Below are 23,326 nucleotides of genomic sequence, written 5' to 3'. Positions count from 1 at the left end.
TCGGGGTTTTCTGTGACACGTTATGGGATATAAAATATAAATATTTTATGTATATAATATAAAGAGGTATTTATTTAGCGTTTTCATTTTGCATAGTCAGTTACCATTAGCATTGAGAACAGATGCTTTAAAAGGCTCTCAGTTCAGTTCAGTTGCTCAGTTGTGGCCTACTCTTTGCGACCCCAGGGACTGCAGCACTCCAGGCTCTGCTGCTGCTGCTGCTGCTAAGTCGTTTCAGTCGTGTCCGACTCTGTGTGACGCCACAGACGGCAGCTCACTTCCATCCCTGGGATTCTCCAGGCAAGAACACTGGAGTGGGTTGCCATTTCCCTCTCCAATGCATGAAAGTGAAAAGTGAAAGTGAAGTCGCTCAGTCGTGTCCGATCCTCAGCGACCCCATGGACTGCAGCCTACCAGGCTCCTCCATCCATGGGATTTTCCAGGCAAGAGTACTGGAGTGGGGTGCCATTGCCTTCTCCGATGCCAGGCTCTAGCTGACCTCAAAATCCTAAACTTGATTTTTTAAAATTTTATCTGACAGCTGTCACCCCAAACGCACGGCGGGGGCGGAAACATTATTATACTTTAGCATCTACTATCCTAAACTGTTCTTTGTCTAAGGTATCTTTTCCTGGAAGAGGCCTTTTTAAAAGGGGGTAATATATCCACTGGCTATTTTATGTGAAAAGAAAAGGAGATAGAAATCTCTAGTATTATAAAATAAATAATGAACCTACTAAAAAAATGCAAAAAAAAAAAGAGAATTTCAAAGAAGTTATGGGGAGGGTTTTGGCACCCTCTGCTGTGAGTAGTCTTATACTCCAGCCCGGGCAGGAAGAAGGAGCAAAGACATCCCGGAGAGGGTCCTGGGGGATCTGGGGGGCCCCAAGGAAAGAACCGCTCTCCAGGGCCACTGCTCATTTTAGCAGCCGCTCACATGCGAACACAGGTCACGGCCGCACAGGCTGTGGGCAGCGGCAGTGGGAGCAGCCCTCGCACCCTGACCTCTGGACACGGTGATCCACCATGGCCCAGGGCCACGGATGATCAGCCACAGCCCCAGGTCACCAGGTAACTCCACGGAGAGCCCCGCAGTGATCACAACCCCCACCAGACGTTCCTGCCACCCCCTCCCGCCACCATGCGCACCTGGAATCGCCTCGTGTGCCGTTAACACCACGCTGATAATGGGCTTCTTGGCCCCAGACATCTGCGGGGCCTCCTTTCCCGAGCAGACCTTCTGGATTTTCTCCGCTCTCTGCGCCCGCGGCCTCTTTGGGGCCTTTTCTCGATCGTCTTCCTTATACTTCTTCTCCAGTTCAAGGTCAGATTCGTTACCTAAGGAGCAAATACCAGGATGTATAAAATACCCTTTTTATACCAGTGATGGAGTCGGGGAGTGCGCGGAACCCTTTTTATGGGCTGACAGTAAAGGGGATACACCTGTGTGGTAGAAACACTGGTCCCTGGACTTCCCGGGGGTTCAGTGGATAGGAATCTGCCTGCCCAGTGCAGGAGGCACAGGTTCCATCCCTGGCCGGGGAAGATTCCACAGGCCTCGGGGCAACTAAGCCCGTGCACCATACCTGAGCCTGCACACCTGGAACCTGTGAGAAGCCGCGCACTGCAGCTGAAGAGTAGCCCCGGTCTCCACAACTAGAGAAAGGGCACAAGCAACGAAGGCCCAGCGCAACCAAGAAATGCAGTTATAAAAGAACACTGGTCCCCAGCGAAGTGGACACTGTGTCACTTCGGGGTCACTCCGCTTCCTCAGTCTCGCCTTTGACTCAGTAAACACCGTTCCCCCGGCACAGGCCCCCACATGGGCACTGAGGGCCCGCTGTGGACACAGCAGGCACAGGCCCTCACCTTGCTCTCAGGAAGCCCACCGGACCTCAGAGTCATCAGCCAACAACACTGCGGGGAAGACACGGTGGTCTTCTTTAGACAGCCTAAGAAGAAGGCATTCACATGCTCAGCATCCAGTTTCTAGGTGCCTTCCGTGTGCCAGGCGTGGTGGACGCCAAGGCTGACGGGGCACAGACCCAGAGCCCACCCTCGAAAGCCCTGCCGTCTGGTGGGAGAGACGGACGGGGAAGTCTGCTGTGCGCCCACTGAAGCAAGAAGGGGTCTCGGATGACCGAGGGGAGGGACAGAAGATTCTACCCGAGGGGTCAGACAAGCCACTCTGGGCGGGCAGCCCTTCAGCCAGTGTAAACAGCAAGCATTTGTGAAGCTGTGGTCGGGGCTGCAGGAACAGGGGCGGAGGAGGTGTGGGGGGCGGAGGGCACAGGAGACGGTGGTGTGGGTAGCAGTGGTGGGCTCGGTGCTAAGGAAGGGGCGTGAAGACGAGGAAGAACGCTTAGCTGGGTACCCTGTGGGGCAAACTTGAAGAAGCCGGCAGGGAGGAACAGAACCAGGGGAGGGAGTGAAATCCAGGGCCTCGAATGCCCACAGGACGCGGGGAGCCGTCCTTTGATGGGGGGGGAGGGGGGGTGAACTCCAATGCCGGTGGAGACCACACAGGAGCGTGAGTGAGTGAGGCTGGCTGGGGGGACGGTGGGGACACAGCACAGCCCCAGCCCCAGTCAGGGCCGGATCACAGGACACACACACGCCACGGTGTCAACGTATCAACAGGGGGACTCCCCACACTGCTCTGCTGTCATCTGTCGAGAGGCCTCATCCACGCTGTGACCTCTGGGAGCTTGGGGCTGTGTCTTCTTTTTACTGAGCCTGAGGACCTAACTTTACAACACAGACCTGCTCTGCTCATGAAGCAATGGACCGATGGGTAGATATCAGCAACAGACTTTGCCAGAGGAAGAAACGTCTAGCAGTTGGAGCCACCCAGGCCTCCCAGGTGGCTCAGTAGATAAAGAATCCACCCACGGTGCAGCAGACGCAGGAGACCCGGGTTCGATCCCTGGGTCGGGAAGATCCCCCGGAGGAGGGCATGGCAACACACTCCAGTATTCTTGCCTGGAGAATCCCCACGGACAGAGGAGCCTGGAGGGCTACAGTCCATGGGGTCACAAAGGGTGGGACACAACTGAAGTGACTGAGCACGCACACAAGCCAAGCCATCCCAACGAGGGAAGGGTGGCTTCAGAGACGCATTTCTCAGGAGGGTTTCAAGGGGCTTCACACAGCAATCGTGATGCCCTGGGAAAAACTGAACCACACGGCAGCGGGCGGGGTGGGGCGTCCAATCAGACAAGCCCTGCATCTCTCAATTCTGAGACCCTTCCGACAGGGCAGTGCAGCTGCAGGAGAAAGAGGGTGGAGGGTCAGGGAGACCCGACCCTGCTGGAACCCGAGACAAGTTAACCCGCAGGCTCTGTGGCCACGCTCACTTGTATCTGTAGGACGCCTCCTGCGTGTGGCGCAGAAACGCCAGGTCTACCTTGGGCCTGACTCCACGCCCACCTCTCCAGTTCCTCTGCCTGTTTGCTCGTGATGACCCTTTCCTCCATCTGATGAAGTACTCATGTCAAGTACGGCTCTTCTGAAACAGAATTTCTCTATCACCAAGTTCAACAATGATCCTCTCGTACTTAATAAAACATTCTCTTTGCAAGCTTTTTTTTCCCCTTTGTTCTCCTATTTCCAATTTTTCTCAAGGTCCATCTTCAAACAAAACATCATTTCCACACAAAAGAAAGAAATATTTACTTGGAAATTACCCCAGCACTGCAGAATGTATTTGTTCTTTACTGGCCACAGGTCATTAAAAAGATACATGCAGAATGCCAGGCCCTGTTCTAAGCATTTGGGACAGTGCAGGGCACAAGACAAGAGACCCCTGCCTCCTGGAGTTTATGTGCTGGTGGGAAAAGACAGACAATACAGCTAAAACATAGTAAGTCGATTACATAATGTATCAGAAGGTAATTTAAACATTTCTCATTGTACCTGTGCCCAGTGAAAGAGCACAAGCATTTGGAAGATAAACAAGTCTGATTTCTTTTTTTCTAAAAGAGAACTGCTTGGGCCTCCCTGGTGGCTCAGTGGTAATGAATCCACCTGCCAGGACAGGAGACACGGGTTCAATCCCTGATCCCCGAAGATCCCACGTGCCTCACAGCAACTAAACTCGTGCGCCACAACTCCTGAGCCTGTGCTCTGCCACTAGAGAAGCCCCGGTGATGAAAAGTCCATGCACTGCAACCAGAGAGTGGCCTCCACTTGCTGCAACTAGAGAAAAGCCCTTGCAGCAATGAAGACCCAGCACAGTCAAAAGGCTCTAACGAGGGTGCTTTTCAGAACACAAGGTGCTTGGGTGAAGCGCCCTCCTCTGTCAAACTTCACACCGCGCTGCGTCACCGACGAATCCAGTCATGACCCTTGCTGCACCAGGATGCGCTTTTCAACATTTTTTTTTTTTTTTTTTTTTAGCAGCAGGACATTCTGAGTGAGTTCTTTAAGCAATTTCAATATACCTAATAAAAACGCGTGGCTTCTCTGGTTAAAGTAGATTGGGTCTTCCCTGGTGGCTCAGATGGTAAAGCGTCTGTCTACAATGCAGGAGACCCGGGTTCCATCCCTGGGTAGGGAAGATCCCCTGGAGAAGGAAATGGCACCCCACTCCAGTACTCTTGCCTGGAAAATCCCATAGACGGAGGAGCCTGGTGGGCTACAGTCCATGGGGTCACAAAGAGTCGGACACGACTGAGCGACTTCTGTTTCTTTCTTTCTTTCTTTCCTTCTTTCCCCTTTCTCTGGTTACAGTGGGTGGGGTCCAGACCAGCCACCCCGCCAACCACCACCGGTACTCCCAGCCCTCCAATCCTCAGCCACAGGTGCCTCCAAGAGCCCTGGAAACAGCTTTAAAAGGAGTGGATGAGGACGTAGGAGGGACAGTGTCTGATACCACCTGCAGCGCAGTCACCACTCTGAGCCACGGCGTAGAGTTGTGGGGTGTATGAGCTACACTCCAGCCTCTGCCTTCCAGCTGGACCAGCTCGGAACTCTCTGAACCCAGGATCCGAATCTACAAAGTGAGTGGTTGTGAGGCTCAGGCCTGGGAAGGTCGCAGAGCCCTCTGTCACGTGGGGAGTCATGCTGTCGCTCCCCCGGTGGCACGTCTCGGGTGGTGACGTCATGCCTGAAGACACACTTGTGTGGCTCGGGGCTGGGCTGGGACCACAGCTTCCGGGAGGTTCTGTTGGGTCTGTGTGAACAGGAGAGGCGCAGGGAGGGCTGCACTCCTAGCCAGCATGTTCCATGGAGTCTCTGACATTCGGGAAAGACAACGTTCAATTTCTTGACATTTGTGCATCATTGCTCTTCAACCCCAGCACATTGACCTAATTCTTTATATTTCATCTCCTTTTGAGAAGATGGCGTTTAAAAACTGCTGACGCCGCAGCATGGAAGCAGGAGTTCCCAGCAGTTCCCAGGATGGTGCAGAGACCCCACTCTTATGACAGTGCCCAGGGTCCTCGCATGCAGGGAGGTGTCCAGATTTCAGACGGAGGCGGCACAGCTTCAGGAGCAGAGACCGGGCATGGGCCCCATCTGAAGGGTAATGAGCAAAAAATCCAGGGTCCCCATGTTCCACAAAGTTCCCGCTTGTCCCTCCAGGCCGACCCTCATCTTCCTCCACCAGCTCCTGGAGGCTGACCTGTAATGGGTCCCACGGGGGCTCCACTGCTCCTGGCTTCCCACAGGGTTTGGCCAGTGGAGTCACCAGCAGCTGGGAGGGAGGGAGGTTTGGGGGAGAGTGAATGAGTTAGTTCTGGTCACACAGTGAGTTTGGTAGGATGTAGGGTTCCAAGGAGGTGTTATCCACCTGGGTGAGGGTCTGCAGGTGGGCCTTTTGTGGGTGAGGGCACAAGTGGGTGATCACGAGGGGCTGGGGTGGAACAGAAGCGTGCACACACACACACACACCCCCACACACCCTCCCTTAACTTGGATGAGCCTGTCTGACTTTACTAAGAAAATGAAGCTTATCTGATACAAAGCTCTCAACTAAGCTCCTTTGATCTCAGAATGCCCCTGCTCCTCACTCAGCACCCCCTCCTGTCCTAGAGGAGCTTCTCTCGGAGGGACGTTACTCCACTTGCCAAACCCCACACTCTCAGCAGGTGGGGGGTGATCTGTGTCTGTGTTCACCCTCTAACTCCCTCTGGGAACCTCTCAGGGTCCCCGACACGTAATAGCATCCAGGCAAGGCAAGCTGACCTGGTAGTGGGCCGATGAAGAGTTAACGGTACGGGCAGTCATACATTTGTAGAAATTAGTTCATGCACACTCATTTATAATTAACAACAGCGCTAATATTCTAAAGTACCTGTTCCAAATTGCCCCAGAACTAATTAAATCTCAGAACTCCCCAAAGAGTCAAGTGTTATCAGCCACATTAATAAAAAAAAAAAGCCCAGAACAGTTGTCAGAACAGCAGACTGATAAGGGATTATACTCTGGGACTCTGCCACTGATTCATTCCAGGCTGCTAATGCAGCAGTTTAAGGAACTTATTAGCCCACGATTATTCTATCAAATCTGCTGAATATGCATCCCTCTTGCCTTCCGTCTTGCCCTCGGGCTTTCTTGTGTCTTCCTGTCTCTCTGGATCCAAGGGGAGGCCAGGTGAGCACCGTCTCTGAGCACCGTGTCCCCACAGAGGGGTCCACGACGTGTGAGCACATGCAGAGCACCTGGCAGCCCGCCTCCTCCTGACCCTGTTCTCACCACACACCCACCGCAGTGAACCAGCCCGCCTTCCTCACCCGATCCCTCAGCACCTGCAGGCTTTCACAGGAACCATCACGAGGGAAATGCTGTCCCGCCCCTGACCCCACGGCAGCCCTGGACGCGGCATTCACGGCCCTGTATCCAGGGAGCCCTCCAGGATGTTCCCATCACAGTGTGGTCCCGCCGTGCACCCCCTGCACCGGGCTGACCCCCGCATCATCCTGTATCTATTTGGTCCTCGTCCCCCCAGGCTCAGCTGCTCCAGGGAACAGACTCATCTTACTCGCTTTGATCCCCAAAGTCTGGCTTAGGGCCCAGCCGCCACAGCACAGGCCCCGTAAGGGGGAAACAGAGAGAGCTGGCCTCCGCGGGGACCTCCCGAGCCCTCAGCTCCAGCCGGCTCCTCGGCAGCTGGGAAGCACCAGTCGCGGCAGTGAGTCCAGCTTTAAAGGCTGCTGGGCCCTGGGCCGCGGGCCCTTCCCTGCAGCACTTCTCAGCAGTCAGGCTGTGATGGTCAAAGAGACTCCTTTTCAAGACGGGGGTCATAATGCATCTCTGCCACTCGTCTGAAGAGCCGTCACTTGGAGCAAAGGCCCGCTGTGTCACCGGCTCCAGCCCTCCACCCCCCCCCCCACCCCATCACGTCCCTCCAGGCGGGATGCAGGCAGCCCCAGAACCGCTGACAGCATGATGCAATGGGGCTGCCTCCCGCCCAGCCCCCAGCCGGCCTCCAAGACGCTGGACAGGAAGGGCCTCCTCTCAGAGTCCCAGCGTAGGACTTCCCTGGCGATCCAGTGGTTCAGATTCCGAGCTTCCAATGCAGGGGGCGTGGGTTCGACCCCTGGTTGGGGAACTGAGATCCCACATGGCATGGCCAAAAATATTTAAAAATAAAAGTCCCAACTGAAAGTCTTGCTTGGGAATTTAGGTAGTTTCTCTTCTCTCCTGGTCCCCACTCCCCTCCATGAAAAAGGGCCATCAGTGCCCTCTGGTTCCCCAAGAGTCACGCAAATCTGCGGCAGACAGCATAGGTGCACAGGGCCAGCTCCGTGTCCCAGGTCTCACGTCAGGACACTCAGTGACCAAAGGGCCTGGGGTTTAATTCAGGTGACTCTCGATTGGAAGATGGGTGGATGCCAGTGACAGAAACTGGAGCTCGGAAATCAAAGGGACCAGGGTTCGTGTAATTACGAGCTGGCCCTCAGGCAGCTTCCTCCATCTGGCAGAACCTGTTTCTTCATCTAACGAGGAGGGGACAGCCCCACCCCGGCTCCCAGCATGGGGGTGAGAGTGGACACTCAGCGCCCTGACGATAGCTGACACTGGTGTGCTCAGGGGAAGACGAGGCGGCATCACCACCGGGGCCCCGCGGACCTGGGCCTGGGATTCCACAGACCTATGGGAAGCTCTGGACTCGCTTGCCTCTAGAATCCTGGAAGCAGGTAAACAAATGCCTGCCAGACTTCGCAGCCTGCTCCACACCCAGTCAGCTCACGCAGGGCCTGTCAGGGCTCCCGGGGCTCAAGGCTATGGATCTCACACTCCATTCCTTCCCTAGGCAACTCTGACGACCGAGCCCGGTATCACGTATCTGAATTTTATTCCAAGTCTCAGAAGCTAGTACAGAGATAATGGTCACGTGCAGTTGATTTTCTTCAGGGAAAGCTTACCAAGGCTGCCTGCACTGGGGCACCGTGCCAGTCTCAAGGATGAGACGGAGCTTGGGGGCTGCCTTAGAGGGTGGAGGGTAGTTTTTTTGAGAAGAGACGGCTCCATGGGACAAGTAGGGGTTAGAAAGCAGACAGTGTCCCATGATAAGGGGGTGATCTCTCCACAAGGGGGAGAGAAGGCTCAGCAGGCCTGTGCATGTCACCATTGCGTGTGACGTCATTCTGTGAAAGGCGGGCTTATGGGAAGCAAGTCCAGAAGTGGAGTGGCCAGTCCACCGTGCAGAGATTCCACAGGAGAGATGAGAAGGCCAGACCAGGGGCAGGGAGGACGGCCAGAGAGGAGACCGCGGGCACCAGAGTCGTGGGAAGCAGGGCACAGGGCCGAGGCGGCCAGCAGGCTGGGGGTGAGCAGGAGGAGGACTCCAGGAGGACTCAGATTCTAGCTCCAAGGACTCAGATTCAGCGCCAGCCAAGGAGGGAAGTGTGCAGAGCAGGTCAGGTGACATGGTGGAGGCCCCAGGCTCGTCGCTGCTGACTGTCCAGCCGTCACACGGGCTCCCGCTCAGCTTCTGACTCTGTGGGCACTTCTTTCTTCTTTCTACCCTGGTCCTCACATCTCAGGTTCCTGCTGCCATTCTTTTCGCCTGTATCTGAGGTCTGCCTGTGACAGTTACCTGACCCACAAGAATGGCAGTGGAGATGCAGAGCAGAATCAAAGTAACATTTAGCGGGCAAAGTCCAGCAAGTGGCTGGACATGACAGGTGAGGGAGAAACTTCTGGATCAGACACCTGGATGGGGTGGCCAGTCACCAGGACAGAGGCTGTGTGCGGGGATGGGGGAGGACATTTATATGGAGCCTCTGGGACCCCAGACCGAGACGCAGGCTTTGAGCTCAGGACAGGGTTGGGGCAAGGAGGACACGTGCCGGTCCCCAGACCACAGCTGTGGGCGAATCCACAGAAATGGCAGGAGTCATGCAGCTGCCACTAGTGACAGCCACACAACATGTCCAGTCCTGGCCCACCCCAGGCACAGAGAGGGTCGCACTCCACGACCCCTTGAAGTTCGGTGGGACCGTGAGGCCAGTTCTGGCCAATGAACTGCGTGGGTAGGAATGACAGAGGCCACTTCTGGGCCGACTGTAAGCCTCGGGCCCTCCTCCCCGCCGCCCAGTGACCAGACACGCTCAGGGCAGTGGCCGTTCTCCCCGCCTGATCCCTGGGTGAGCAGAGCCTCCTGGGGGTCTGCAGCAGAATGAGAAGGAAAGCCGGATCTGTGAGCCCACTGCAATGGGGGAGGCTGGTTGAAGGATGTAACCTGGAACACACCAGCAGCACCCGCCATACTGAAGGGCTTAACAGCAGAACTCGACCTCACAGGGCAGCTGGAGAGACGGGAGCAAAGTGGGGCAAGCAGAGGTGGGGGGGGCAGGGCTGCCACAGAAAGGTGATGCTAACTGTCCCCAAGTCCCACATTCCCAAGCACGCCTCGGACCACGTACAGCCAGAGGCCGCTGCACTCTGCGTTTCCCTGATGAGCAGAGGTGAAGCGAGGGTTCGCAAAGCAGCGAGAGGAAACAGACCATTCCATTCCACATCTTTCCATGGAGAAAAGGGCACACTCAGAGGACTGACACCACTCTGCCTTTCCACCTGCAGACTTCCAAACCTGACTCTTGAAAAGCAGTTTTCAGCCTACGCAGCTACTGATCAAGTCAGCACTTTTGCTAACACAAAGATAGTAGAAGACACCTGAAATACTGTTGTGTGAAATCCTCACAAAGATTGCAGGTGCATCTTAGGTAAGATCTTAGAATAAATGCCTTGTCTTCTTTAGGGAGGATTTAACAAGTATAAAGCAAATTTTTGCAGCTCTCCTTGCATAAAATGACCCCAGAAATAACAAGCTTAGAAAGGTTCAGAAGTCACTTTTATAAACTTGACACATTGATTTCTGTAGGCTGTAAAACGTTTTTCAAAAACACCAGCTGTTCCACATAATGGCATTAGGCAAAAAAAAAAAAAATTTCTTTGCCTGGTTTCTTTTACTATTCAGATGCAGAATGAAGTAAATAAATGTTGAATACATAACAAAATTGTTATTTTAACTTGCTATGGTTCAGTGTAGGGAAAAAGCTTATTTTGTTTTCTTCTAATTGCTTTAACAAGCCAAAGAGTCAAGGTCAACTGTTTGAAATGTCACTAAACTGCTCTTTACCGAGCATGTACTAAAACAATTATGCAAGAATTTTCTAAATTGTAATATTGTGTTTGGCAAACTGAGGAACGTGGAGCAATCACCATGGGTATGTCAGCCACTAGGCGGCCGGGCGTTAGGTCATTTCTGCATATTTTAGAGGCTTCAGCAGTGGCCAGAAAGGGAAAAACACCGGGAGCTTCCACCTTTGCATTTGGTATTTGTTAGAGTCCACTTAGGTCATTCAAATCAATGGACTATGAGGCCACTTTCTATGCAGCTTAGCACTGGAGGAAGCTGATAATCATATTAGGAAGGACGATGCCTGTCTGCCGCTGCTGAAGAGACTGCCTAATTAATTACAGAATAGAAAATAAAGGTGGGGACTGCACAGGGTGGAACTTGCCTTTCGCATGAGGTTAGAGAAAAAGCTGAGAGTGGTACATTGAAATGAACAAAATCAACATCCACAAAGAAGAAAGAAGACTGGTTTTAAGGCGCTAACACGGTAGAGCTGAGCCGTCTGCAGGGGAGCAGCGGGGAGTCACGGCTGGTGCCCAGCCCACCTCCAGGCAGCTGTGCGACTCTCAGAGAACCGTCTCTCTGCACGTCAACTTCCCCAAGTATAAAGTTATGAAACAGGTTTGAAAAGGGGGTTTCTAAACCAATCTTAAAAGATCACACATAGTGTGACTTGGCTGATGTAACATTCTCGACATGACAAAATCACTGGGTCGGAGATCAGTGGCTGTGGGGAGGGTGACTGTGAAGTGGATCACGGGGAGCCCTCATGGTGACGGGCAGTCCTGCTTCCTGACTGCTGTGGTGGCTACACAACCCTACACGTGTGATGAACGGTGATGAGTGATGAACTACGCACACAGTATCTCACTGTCAGGGTTCCTGACCCTGACACCGCGCAACAGCTCCGCAAAACATCACCACGGGGGAGAGCAGGGTAAAGGGTCTGAGACCTCTCTGTACCATCTTTGCAACTCCCTGTTATCCCACTAATTGTTTTCAAAATATGAAGTTTTTTACTTTTTCAAGGGTTGACTTGGAATCAGACCCTTATTCTCTGTGGACCCTATGATTTGAAACAGTTTATCTGCAAACTGCATTTAATGAAGAACATTCCTTTGCCCATATTTACTGATCAAATATGTATGACTGCCTTACTTCACAACTTTCACAAAAATACAATTTCCAGAGGGATCAAAAATACAGATAAAGAATGAAACCATACAAATAACAGAGGAATATATAGAAGGTTGCTTTTTATTATTTGGGGTATATAGATAAGTGTCCTAAGCTACGATAAGAAGGGCATGAAATTTGACAGTAGTGACAAATGCTGATATTTAAAACTTCAGTAAAATGCAAAAGGAAAGAAAAAGCAATTCTGCACATGAAAAGACAAATGATAAAACTGGAAAATATCTTCAGAGTATCTGGCAATCCAAAAGTGTAGTAAGTAAAGAGCATGAGCAAGGAATGCCCCAAATTACACATAAGACAAAAACCTGAATATCTGCAACAACATCGTCCACTAGTGACCAGGCAGATAAAATTCACAGCACATAAGATTAACCATTTCAGAACAAACAGCCCAGTGGCATTTACAGAATCCATAATGCTATGAAACCACCACCTTTATCTAGATACAAAATCTTTCCTATCATTCAAAATAAAACTCATTAAACAGTTTCTCCCCATCCTCCCCTCTCCTCCGACCCCTGGTAATTACCAACTGTCCTCTGTCTCTATGGATTTATCTGTTCTGAATATACATGGAATCATATGATATGTGACCTAAAAGATGCTCTATTAGTCTGGGAATTACATTACTAGATATTTACCTAAGGTAACAAAGGCACAAGTACAAAATATAATAATAATAGAATAAAATGGTAGGCTCAAGATTATACACCTGAGTAGTTTTTTTTGTTTTCTGTTTTTTAATCAGGGAGAAAAATTTTAAACAGTATTCAATGTCGATCAACTGGAGACCAATGAAGGAAAACTTAAGGCTCACACACACAGTGAAATGCTGTGCGGCCTTTAAAAATAACGAAAATCTCCATTTACTGACTCTTTCATCAGAAAGCAGAGCATCGCAATCAAAAGCACAGACCCTACAGCCAGACTGTGTGAGTTCAGAGTACAGCTCCGGCCCTTACGGGCTGTGTGATGTTGGCAGACTCCCGACGGCTCTGCCTCAGTTTCCTGTCTATAAAGTGGGCGTGATAATAGTGTCCTCAGTGCCGCTGTGAGAAGGAAATGAGAGAAGAGTGTGCAAGCACTGAGAACAATGTCTGCAACACAGAAAGTGCTACAAACAGCGTGTTGAAGAAAAAATACCTGACATGAAAAATTTATCCGCTCCATTAACTGCATGAAAAAAGAACACAGAACATTATGTATGACCTCAATTACTGAAAAATGTATGTGAACATACATAGAATGTAGGTCTCTCTTCACTCTTATATACAGCGTAATAGAAATTATACCTAGGCAGTGAAATTGTGCACTATTTTTACTTTCTTCTTAGTATTTTTTATATCATTACAGGTATTAAAAAAGGAAACAAATGATAACACCCAATTGGTACTTTTGGACACTTGGAACCTCAACTGGCCTGTGCTTTCTAGGAGGGAAACTGGCAAAATGTAATACACTTTCTGGCCCAGAAATGTAATACACTTTCAGGAATTTACCCTATAAAAATAACATACACATATATACACATATACAAATGCACACATGTACATAAGGGAATATTTATTCAAGTAATATTTATAACAGCAAAAAAAAAAAAAACAAGGAAACAACCTAACTTTCATTAGACGCACCATGGTTGGCACGAACAACGGGAAACTTATCATATTACATGGAAAAATGATGCCACAGAGCTCCAGGAAAGACACTTTCTGCAAAACCTGTGAACACCCAGGTGAAGAGCCTGCACTCTGCTGTGTAGGGGAGACACCAGAGTGGGTCTCAGGAAGAAACCCCGGGGCAGCACAGCCTGGGGGGCGGGGAGGAGGGGACCCCCATGGACAGGACTGAGCCTCTCAGTTAATCCTAGGCCTGGGAGGAGGGAGCCGGAATGTCCGGCGTCACCAAAGAGGGAAATTCCCCGATCTCTAACCACGGCCATGCAGAAAGCCCAGGGGTCTCCCAGAGGGGGCTGACAGGATAAGCCAGCCATGGGGAGGCTCCGAATCAGAAAAGATCCTCAACAGGGGCTAGAGCTGGCCCCTCTGACTATGCCGTGACGACCACCAAGGGTCAGTGCAGGAAACGCGGGGGCGGGGTGCATGTGTGTGAGCGTGAGACACACTCAGAGGGCCACGGGGGGCAGCTCGGTGAGGTGGAAGGACGGGGAGCCCCTCCACAACCACGTCCAGCAGGAACAAGCGCGCTGGGGACCGGCGCCTCAGGTACAGTGCCGTGAGCTCCTGCCCCTCCCTCCCCGGGCCATCTCACTGCTGAATTTCTGTGTGTCTGCCAAAGCACCTGAGGCTCTGAAGCAAGACACTGCTTCCCCGAAAACCACAGGGCTCCCCGCCTCCACTTCCCACACGGCGGACACTCATACTCTGTCTTAGGACGGCTGCCACCCCACTGCCTCATCTCGCCTGAATCCTTGTCTGTTATTTGCAACAGCCCCTGCAGCCTAGTAAGAGTTCATGTGGTCACCCTGAGAGCAGTTCTTTAAAGGAAAGAGCACTTTATGGGTTCTACAACTGGCACAGGTGTTGGCAATGAGCCTTGGCCACCAACTCAATGTCTGATGAATCTTAGGTGGTGAGTGTGAGCATGCTAAGTCGCTTCAGTCGTTTCCGACTCTCTGCGACCCCATGGACTGTAGCCCGCCAGGCTCCTCTATCCACGGGATTCTCCAGGCAAGAATACTAGAGTGGGTTGCCATGCCTTCCTCCAGGAGATCCTCCTGATCCAGGGATCAAACCCAAGTCTCCTGCCTTGGCAGACTTCTTTACCCCTAGCGCCACCTGGGGGACCCATTAGGTGGTGCATTCCCTCAATAATGTGCTCAATTTAGTTCAGTTCAGTCGCTCACTCTTTGCAACCCCATGGACTGCAGCACACCAGGCCTCCCTGTCCATCACCAACTCCCGGAGCTTGCTCAAACTCATGTCCATCGAGTTGGTGATGTCATCCAAATATCTCATCCTCTGTTGTCCCCTTCTCCTCACGCCTTCAATCTTTCCCAGCATTAACGTGCTAGGATTTTATAAACCAAGGGCCTTGCTTCACTGTTGGGAGGTGTTTCTAGGACTGAAGAACTGGGGTTCAGAGTCAGACAGTCTGGGTTCAAAGGCCAGGAGGATCCCTTTCTAACTAAAAGACCCTGGATAAACCGCTTCACTTCTTAGTGTCTAAATGCTCTTGCCTGTGACACAGGAAGGACAGCAGCAGCACTGTGTCCACAGGGCTATGAAGGACAGTGACTGCTAACACATACGGGGAGCTTTGAAACGGCAGGTGCTCTTCTAAGCACTGCAGAAAGTCCTGTCTCACTGAATCCTCCAAGCAACCAAATTAGCTAGTGTTGTTTTTATTCCCATTTTACAGAGGAGGAAACTAAAGGAGAATAAAGTTACTAAGTACTGGAGCTGCGATTCAAATCCAGGCAGCCAAAGTCCAAAGCCCACATCCTGAACCAGAGCCCATGTGATGTGCGCATGTGCTCAGTCGCTCAGGAGTGTCCTACTCTTTGCGACTCCATGGACAGCAGCCTGCCAGGCTCCTCTGTCCATGAGATTCTCCAGGCAAGAATACTGGAGTGAGTTGCCATTTCCTACTCTAGGGGTAAAGTACTTAGCCTGGCACAAAACAGTAAGAACTTTCTACATTCTTAGACATATTTTGAAAACTTCGAAACTGGTTGCAAGAATCAAACGAGGACAACAGAGCCCACAGCAGAGGCCCTTGCTGTTTCACTCCTCCTAGACAGGTGTCTGGAAGACTTTCCCGCTCACGCGCACACTCTCATCAGCCTCTCTTAGAAGCTGCTTTAGAGCCGAAGCCTTGCCAAGCTCTTACCTGAAGGCAGCACCTGGTATCCTGTATGTTCTTCAAGAGCGCCAGCCACAGTGGAGGCCGTCAAGGTCACTCAAACGGGCTCAAGCATTCTAACCTCAGCTTTTCTGCTCACTGGGCCCGACAACACGGCTCCGGAACAAGAGAAGCCCCCCACCGCAATGAGAAACACCCCCTGTACCCCAACTAGAGAGTGGCCCCTGCTCTCCACAGCTAGAGAAAAGCCTGCGCAGCAATGCAGACCCAGCACGGCCATAAATAAAGGAGTAAATAAAATCATTTTTAAAATCTTAAAAAAAAAAGTTCAAATGAGACAGCTGGTTTAAAAAGAGGGGGTGCGAGCCGTGGGCGCCCCCTGCCGGGGTGCGCTCTTACCTGCGTCCCCCTCCGCCTCGCCCAGGTTCAGCACGATGATGCAGATGTGCTTGCGGAGCTGGCGCGGGTTGGAGAACTTGCGGCAGCACTTGCTGCACTCCAGGCTGCTCCCTTCCTCGGGGGCCCGCACGCCATCCACGCCTGGCAGGGCGCTGCGCTCCGCCAGCTCCTCCTCGGGGCTGGGCTTCTTCGTGGACCCCTTGGGCCTGCCTCTCTTCCTCTTCATGACTGAAAACTCTGCGGAGGAAACCAGAGGGCACCGTGGGGTCACAGAAGGCGACAGGGTGGGCCATGCGCTCGGTTTCCAAGCGTGGAAATATGTCTGTTTCCACGGGGAGCTCACATGGTACAGAATCCACCTGCAGTGCAGGAGGCCTAGGTTCCACCCCCAACGTGGGAAAATCCCCTGGAGAAGGGGATGGCTACCCACCACCCCAGCATTCTTGCCTGGAGAATTCCATGGACAGGGATGCCTGGCCCGGCTACAGTCCATGGGGTCGCCAAGAGTCGAACAGGACTGAGCAACTAACACTTTTGCTTCCCACATTTTATTAAAAAAAGGAAAGCTTGAAGGAGTTCCAGAAATGAGCAGCTGCAGACAATCACTTAGTGCTAACATCTCTGCGCTATTACACAGTCAATTCTGTAATCATGTGATTTACGAATATTAATTTATCAGAACCTGTGCACTGTGCCTCTTCCATAAAGTGGGGAGGGTTTTAAGCTGTGACTGTTAGCTCCAGTTCACAAACCAGGCTCCTTAGAAACCACCATTTCCACTGAAAACTAGTTCTCAGAAACTTGCTAGGGACTGTCTCTGCAAAGGGTTCTCAAAGGCTGCTTAGCTTTTCACGCTCTTAATGAGTTATACAACTATTCCGACTATTTAAGCCATCATGATTATTAGGTCCAAATTGTTCTGATGGAAAAGAGACAAAAATAATTGCAATCTAAAGCCAAAGATTATAGGGCTAGAGACAATATTTTTCAAGTTTCCTGGAGGCCAGAGGATTTAAATGTCATCATCAGAGCTGCTTTGGAGCAAGTTTCAAATCATTTTTCACCTCTTATCTCTTCTTAATTAGCATTCATTTTTAAGGCATTCATCTCCAAAGGAAGGTGGGAATTAAGACGGGTGAACGGGCTGAGGGGGCCTCCTGCCGTTGTAGGCAGGTGGAGTGCTGTCTTAGGTGATGCAATTTGAGGGGTGCCCTGACCGGCACAGCCTGGCTGCCCTGCCATCGCTGGAGAGCCATCTGTCTGGCTAAGGCATGGCATATCAGCAGCCAGCCGTCTTTGCACCTGAACATCAGGGCAGAGGAAGGGTCCTAGGTTCTAGCACCATCTTGGGGGAAGGGTCATCTATGCAGTTATGATGTGTTCAGGGTCCCTCCTGCTCTCCCTGTGGTTGTGCCCAAGAAAGCATCACCCACAGTGCCCCCTGCTGTCACTGTGAGGACCCTTTAAGGGGGTCACCTGGGCTCCCAAATCAGACAGAGAAGCCACAGGGGCAGGAGAGGAGGGCAGGAAGGCTCTGCAGGGGAAGTGCAGAGAGACAATGTGGGCTCTGATGGAGGCGCCTGCTCAGACGTGGGGTCCCCAGGAACTCAAGAGAGGGGGACTGAGACAGGGGAGCTCTTGCAGGAGCAGGGTTTCCACTGAGCTGCAGGGCCAAGGCAGGTCCTCCTTGACCTAGAGCTCCAAGCCAGAGCCTTCCATGGCCGGGGCAGCCAACTGATACACCGTCACTGCTTGCCTCCATCTCGCTGGGCTTGTTGGGGAACAGGCTCCCCTGTCGGCCCCGAGATCTTAGCAGGAGAATGACAGCTGTAGGGACAGGAGGCCCAGCCACTGTGTACGGGAGGCTGGGGAGGGAGGTAAAGAGAGAAACGTGCAAAGTAAGGACAAACCGCTCACCTCAGAGCCATTAAAACTCTCCTCCTGATTATTCTTTACAACAGCAGCTCACTGAAGCAGCAGTTAATAGCTGGAGGAGCAGAATGAGTGGAGAGGCTGTAAACCGCCCACCGCATGTCACATCCGCCGAGCTCGGGAAATGTGTTACAGGACAGCTTACTGCCCCGCGCCCTGCCCTGCAGACAGAGGTCCTCCTCTGACGTGTCCTGAGGATGCAGCTGTGCAGTGGAGAGGGGGCTTCATCCGTGCAGAGGTCCGGCCTCTGCCCTTGGCCACATGGGTGGCCCCCAGGCCCCAGGAAGGCCCAGGCTGACCGCAGTGCCCGTGTACCTAGGGGCATGGCTGCGGGACTGTCTACACGGGGGTTTGTTTTTGGGGCTCTGTGACAGGTGAGGTCAGATCTGACCTCTGAACACAGTCTGACCTCCTGGGGGAGCTGGAGACGGGGGGCCAGTCACACAGGTGGGCATCATCAAACTCCATAAAAACTCTGGACACCAAGGACTTGGGTGAGTGTCCCTGGCTGGAAACACTCCTAAGTCCTGTTGTGTAACGTAGCTGCAAGAAGACAGCGGCATCCAGGACACCATGGGGGGTGGAGGAGGACCGAAGGCCCCGTGTCTGGAACCCCCGGGCCCCCAACCGCATGCTGGCATCACCGCCTTTGGCCTGCTCTGACCTGCACCCTTTTTGTTTAGAACTGCCTTCCAAGTACAGAGCTTTCCTGAGTTCTGTGAGTCATTCTAGAAGACTAGTGAACCTGAGGGAGTCCTTTGGGTCCCCCAAATTTGCACCTAACTGAAAAAGTGTGGGAGGCCCTGGGAACCCCAGATTTGCAAGGTGCCCGCAACCCTGTTTCCTGGTTGTGCTGGGTCCTCATTGCTGCAGTTTTCTCCGGTTGAGGCCAGTGTTGGGCTGCACAGGCCTCTTGTGGTGGTGGCTTCTCTCGTTGCAGAGCACAGGCTCTAGGCACGCTGGCTTCAGGAGCTGCAGCTCACATCTCTGGAGCTCGGGCTCAGGGCTCATGGCTCATGGGCTTTACTTGTTCCATGCCATGTGGGATCTTCCCAGATCAGGGATCGAACCTGTGTCCCCTGCAATGGCAGGCAGATTCCTATCCACTGTACCACCGGCATCAGCAATCTTGAGCAGATGTAGAAGCCTTGCGGGAGCTTCTCTGTCTCAGCTTCAGGTTCAGCACTCATCGCTGCAGGGTACCCAGAGTCTGCTCCATGGAGCTGTGCAGAGCACTTGCAGCCGCACCACCCATGGGTGCCACCCCCTCCCAGTGCAGTGGTACTGCAGCCCGGCCAACCAGACCCGAGAGTGGTCTGCATCCCCCAGCACTGATCCGGTGTCCCACCCAGCAGGCGCCCCGCAAATCTTGGTGAATGAACTCAACTAGCAGGGTGCAATCTGCTGTCAAGGAGTAAACATAAAATCGACCCCAAAAGCTTTGGGAAACCTCTAACATGATGGTGACAAAGTGAATCTCACATCTGACCACATCCATAATTCAGATCCTCAAGACCAATTAGCCAGCTAAAAATGAAATTTTCATAAATGAACTTGGAAAATTTAAGCACCGAAAACGAGCTGCTGCCATCAGCTACCCACGTAGTACAAATTCTCCAGTGGAGAATCCTGGAACTGGGCAAGGAAGACTCTGGCACCTCTACCAGCACACGCTGTGATGGCATCTCAACGGAGGAAGCGTCGGTTCCTCGTCCTCCTCCCTGAAGCCCTGCACTCAGGTGCCACCGAACTCTGTGGACTTTGTCCTAAAGATGTCTGCCCGGTAAACCCCCTCGCGGTGCACCCAGACCCCCGCCCACCATCTCAGCTGCCCGCCATCCCTTGTCTCACTGCTGCCCCCTTGCGATAGAACTTTCCATGGTCCTTGAGCAGTTTGCCTCATGACTCTCAGACGTGGCTTTTCAGGCCCCTCAGCACATAGTTCAACCCTGCACATGCACACAAGTGCGTGTGCAAACACACACACAGCACTGCGCTTGCTCCCTCTCTCCCCCCACCACCCACTCACTCGGGGCCACGTCCAAAGCCTCCCTAAATATGTGGAGATGGCGCCTGTCTCGTTTTACTTCCCTGTACTGCTCCCCCTCTTGCATCCTGATCAGAATCCAAATCCTGTTGCAAACCCTAACACTTCAGGCCCCGTTCAAATCCTAGTACATCCTCTGTGAGATGGTTCATCCCCCAGTTGCCGTGTGAGGCACACGCATGTACAAACTCTCCCACACCGTTTCCTGACTGTGCTTCCCTTCCCCCACCATTGATCACACACCCTGAGGTGTGAGCTGCCTTTTCAGCTTCAAGTCCCACAGGATCTGGGGCAGTGCTGGAGGCACAGTGCACACTCCATACAAGAAATGCACGTTGTCAAAACTATGGTTTTTCTAGTAGTCATGTACGGATGTGAGCGTTGGACCATAAAGAAGGCTGAGCACCGAAGAATTGATGCTTTTGAACTGTGGTGTTGGAGAAGACTCTTGAGAGTCCCTTGGATGAGAGTCCCATTCTAAAGGAAATCAACCCTGAATATTCACTGGAAGGACTGATGCTGAAGTTGAAGCTCCAATACTTTGCCCACCTGATGCGAAGAACTGACTCACTGGAAAAGACCCTGATGCTGGGAAAGACTGAAGGCAGGAGGAGAAGGGGAAGGCAGAGTATGAGATGGTTAGGGACCACAATCAACTCAATGGATGTGAGTTTCAGCAAACTCTAGGAGATAGTGAGACGGGTGTCAGGGAGCATTTAACAGGAGGATTCCTGCGTGCTGTTTTCTATCTCTCAAGGATTCTCTGTTCCTTATCAGTTCCTATTCCAAGAACAAGTAGAGCTGCACGCAGTTCTCAGGACTGAGGTCATAAGATGAGACAGGCAGTGACTCTTTTCAGTGTCAGCGACCTTGTATGTATTAGACTATCCATATTGTGGCTATCGATAAAGTTTCATCCTGTGTAATAGCTGAGTAATCATCTTACTAAAGATATATAAGTCTACACTTCTGCTAATAAAGTACCCTTGCTCTATCAGAGCTTGGGTCCCCATGTCTTTCTTTCTCTCTCTCTCTTTCTCTCTCACTTTCTTATCGTCGACTCCGGACCACCAGGTTCCAGTCCATTAAAGGACCGCAACAGACAGGGAAGCCTGGTGTGCTGCAGTCCGTGGGGTTGAAAAGAGTTGGATACAACTGAGCTACTGAACAAAGTCATTTCCTAACAGGAAAGGAAGCAGTTAGAAAACAAGTCATTTCCTATGTCCCAAGTTTCCAGCAGAAAGGAAGAGGTGAGCCATGGTGCACCTCGAGTCCATCTCAGATCCAGTCTGGGGATAACTTCCTCACGGTCAGAAAATCACCCTTGCAGATCCAAGGCCCGAACTAGCAAGGGACAGAGAGAACCAGCTGGCATTGTTTAAATTTAATCAAAAGACAACGTGAGCACTATGAAAAAAAATCTCGACATTATCAAAAATCTAATAACATAAGCCCTTTATTTGTACATCACTCAAGTCTGTGAGGTACTTTCCCAGCTATTATCTCATTCTATCTTCATAAAAACCTTGAGATAGATGCAGCAAATGTAACTTCTCAATGGGAGAAGAAATCAAGGACCCAAAGTTTCGAGGGACTTGGCACGTTTTCCAGAACTTGCCACTGAACTGGGCAAGGCTGGGACACGGGTTCCTTCTTCCCAGCCCGGGTTTTTCTGCTGAGCCACATGGCCCTTGGGTCCATTCTGGACGCGGGAATGAAACCAAGACCCGCACTGCTGAGAACAGTGGCCGGGAGTTAAGCCAACCTGGTTCAAATCCACCAGCCTCAGCTCCTCTCTCTTTTTAATAAAGACTGTATACCTTTTATTTTAATACTTGACTTTATTTTATTTATTTGGCTGTGCCAGGTCTTAGCTGAAGCACGTGGAATCTTTAGTTGCGGCATGCGGAATCTAGTTCCCTGACCAGGGATTGAACCCAAGGCCCCCTGCATTGGGAGTGTGGAGTCTTAGCCACCAGACCACCAGGGAAGAAACTGACCCCCCAGACTCAGTGCCTAACACAAAAAATAAACACAAAACCGCTATTTTATAAAAAGTCACTATTAAATAAAAAGCAGCCCATTAAAATGCCGAGCAGAGCACTTAAGAAGTGAAGGATAAACGGCAAGGGTTCCTTACTCTGGTTCCAATCATGAATATGCTGACTTGGGCCGTCTCTGAAGACACTATTACCCTCCCAGCCTGTCCATTGTGAGATCGTGCGATTTCTCGACGTACACACATTCTTGTTCATTAAGGCACTTTCTCCTCGATTTCTTCATTTTAAAACATCTCACACACCGAAAAGGCCAGTACAGAACTAGGGAGTACAAATTCCGCTCTGCCTAAAAACAAGGATAAAGCCAGGCCTCCAGCTCCTGCTCTGCAGCTCCATCTATAGTCACACCAGTTCAAGAATTTAGGAAAATTGTGGAGCATTAACTCTGCCAGGCCTGACAGTCAGCCTCTCTGACGTGCAGTCCCCAGGAGCCCAGGCAGCAGCAAAGAGACAGTGAACGGTGCCAGCGCCCAGGGATACAGCAGAGGCAGTTATGGGACAGATCAAGAAATGGGGGTGGGGGGAGGAAGAGAGGAAAGCGAGATGAGGTCCTGTTAAACATCCGAAAGCGGGAGTGACAGGAGAACCGGAACCCGGCTCTCAGGAGACTCACGCAAATCCCTCCCAGGGTAAGCCCAGCGTCCCCACCTCCACCAGGATGAACAAGCGTGCACACACACACTCACCCAACTCACAACACTCGCATCAGACCTGTACTCACCCATCACACACACTCACCCGTCACACACACACTCCCATCAGACCTGCTCCCACCCATCACATACACACTCACCCATCACACACACTCACCCATCTCACACACTCACCCATCTCACAACACTCGCATCAGACCTGTACTCACCCATCACACACACAGTCACTCATCACACACACACTCCCATCAGACCTGTACTCACCCATCACACACACACTCCCATCAGACCTGCTCCCATCCATCACATACACACTGACCCATCACACACACTCACCCATCTCACACACACACACTCACCCATTACACATACACTCCCATCAGACCTGCTGCCACCCATCATACACACTCACCCATCACACATACTCACCCATCTCACAACACTCGCATCAGACCTGTACTCACCCATCACACACACTCACCCGTCATACACACACTCCCATCAGACTCGTACTCACCCATCACACACACACACTCCCATCATACACACACTCCCATCAGACCTGCTCCCACCCATCACATACACACTGACCCATCACACACACTCACCCACCTCTCACACA

General features: G+C 51.8%; 1 protein-coding gene across 3 annotated transcripts in view; it reads right to left on the bottom strand.

Moving 5' to 3' along the window:
• The window catches only part of ZFAT (zinc finger and AT-hook domain containing), a 156,640-nt gene that overhangs the window by 98,149 nt on the left and 35,165 nt on the right, over window positions 1–23,326 (bottom strand). For all 3 annotated transcript variants that reach the window (XM_005215319.5, XM_002692602.7, XM_010811924.4), the window contains exons 3-4: window positions 16,013–16,249; window positions 1,150–1,338 (exon numbers count right to left, since the gene is read on the bottom strand). In XM_005215319.5, coding sequence (XP_005215376.3) covers window positions 1,150–1,338; window positions 16,013–16,249 — 426 coding nt within the window. The remainder of the gene's footprint in view (window positions 1–1,149; window positions 1,339–16,012; window positions 16,250–23,326) is intronic.

The sequence above is a fragment of the Bos taurus genome, chromosome 14, assembly GCF_002263795.3.
Source record: "Bos taurus isolate L1 Dominette 01449 registration number 42190680 breed Hereford chromosome 14, ARS-UCD2.0, whole genome shotgun sequence".
NCBI lineage: Eukaryota > Metazoa > Chordata > Mammalia > Artiodactyla > Bovidae > Bos > Bos taurus.
This window is presented reverse-complemented; position numbering and strand designations above follow the sequence as displayed.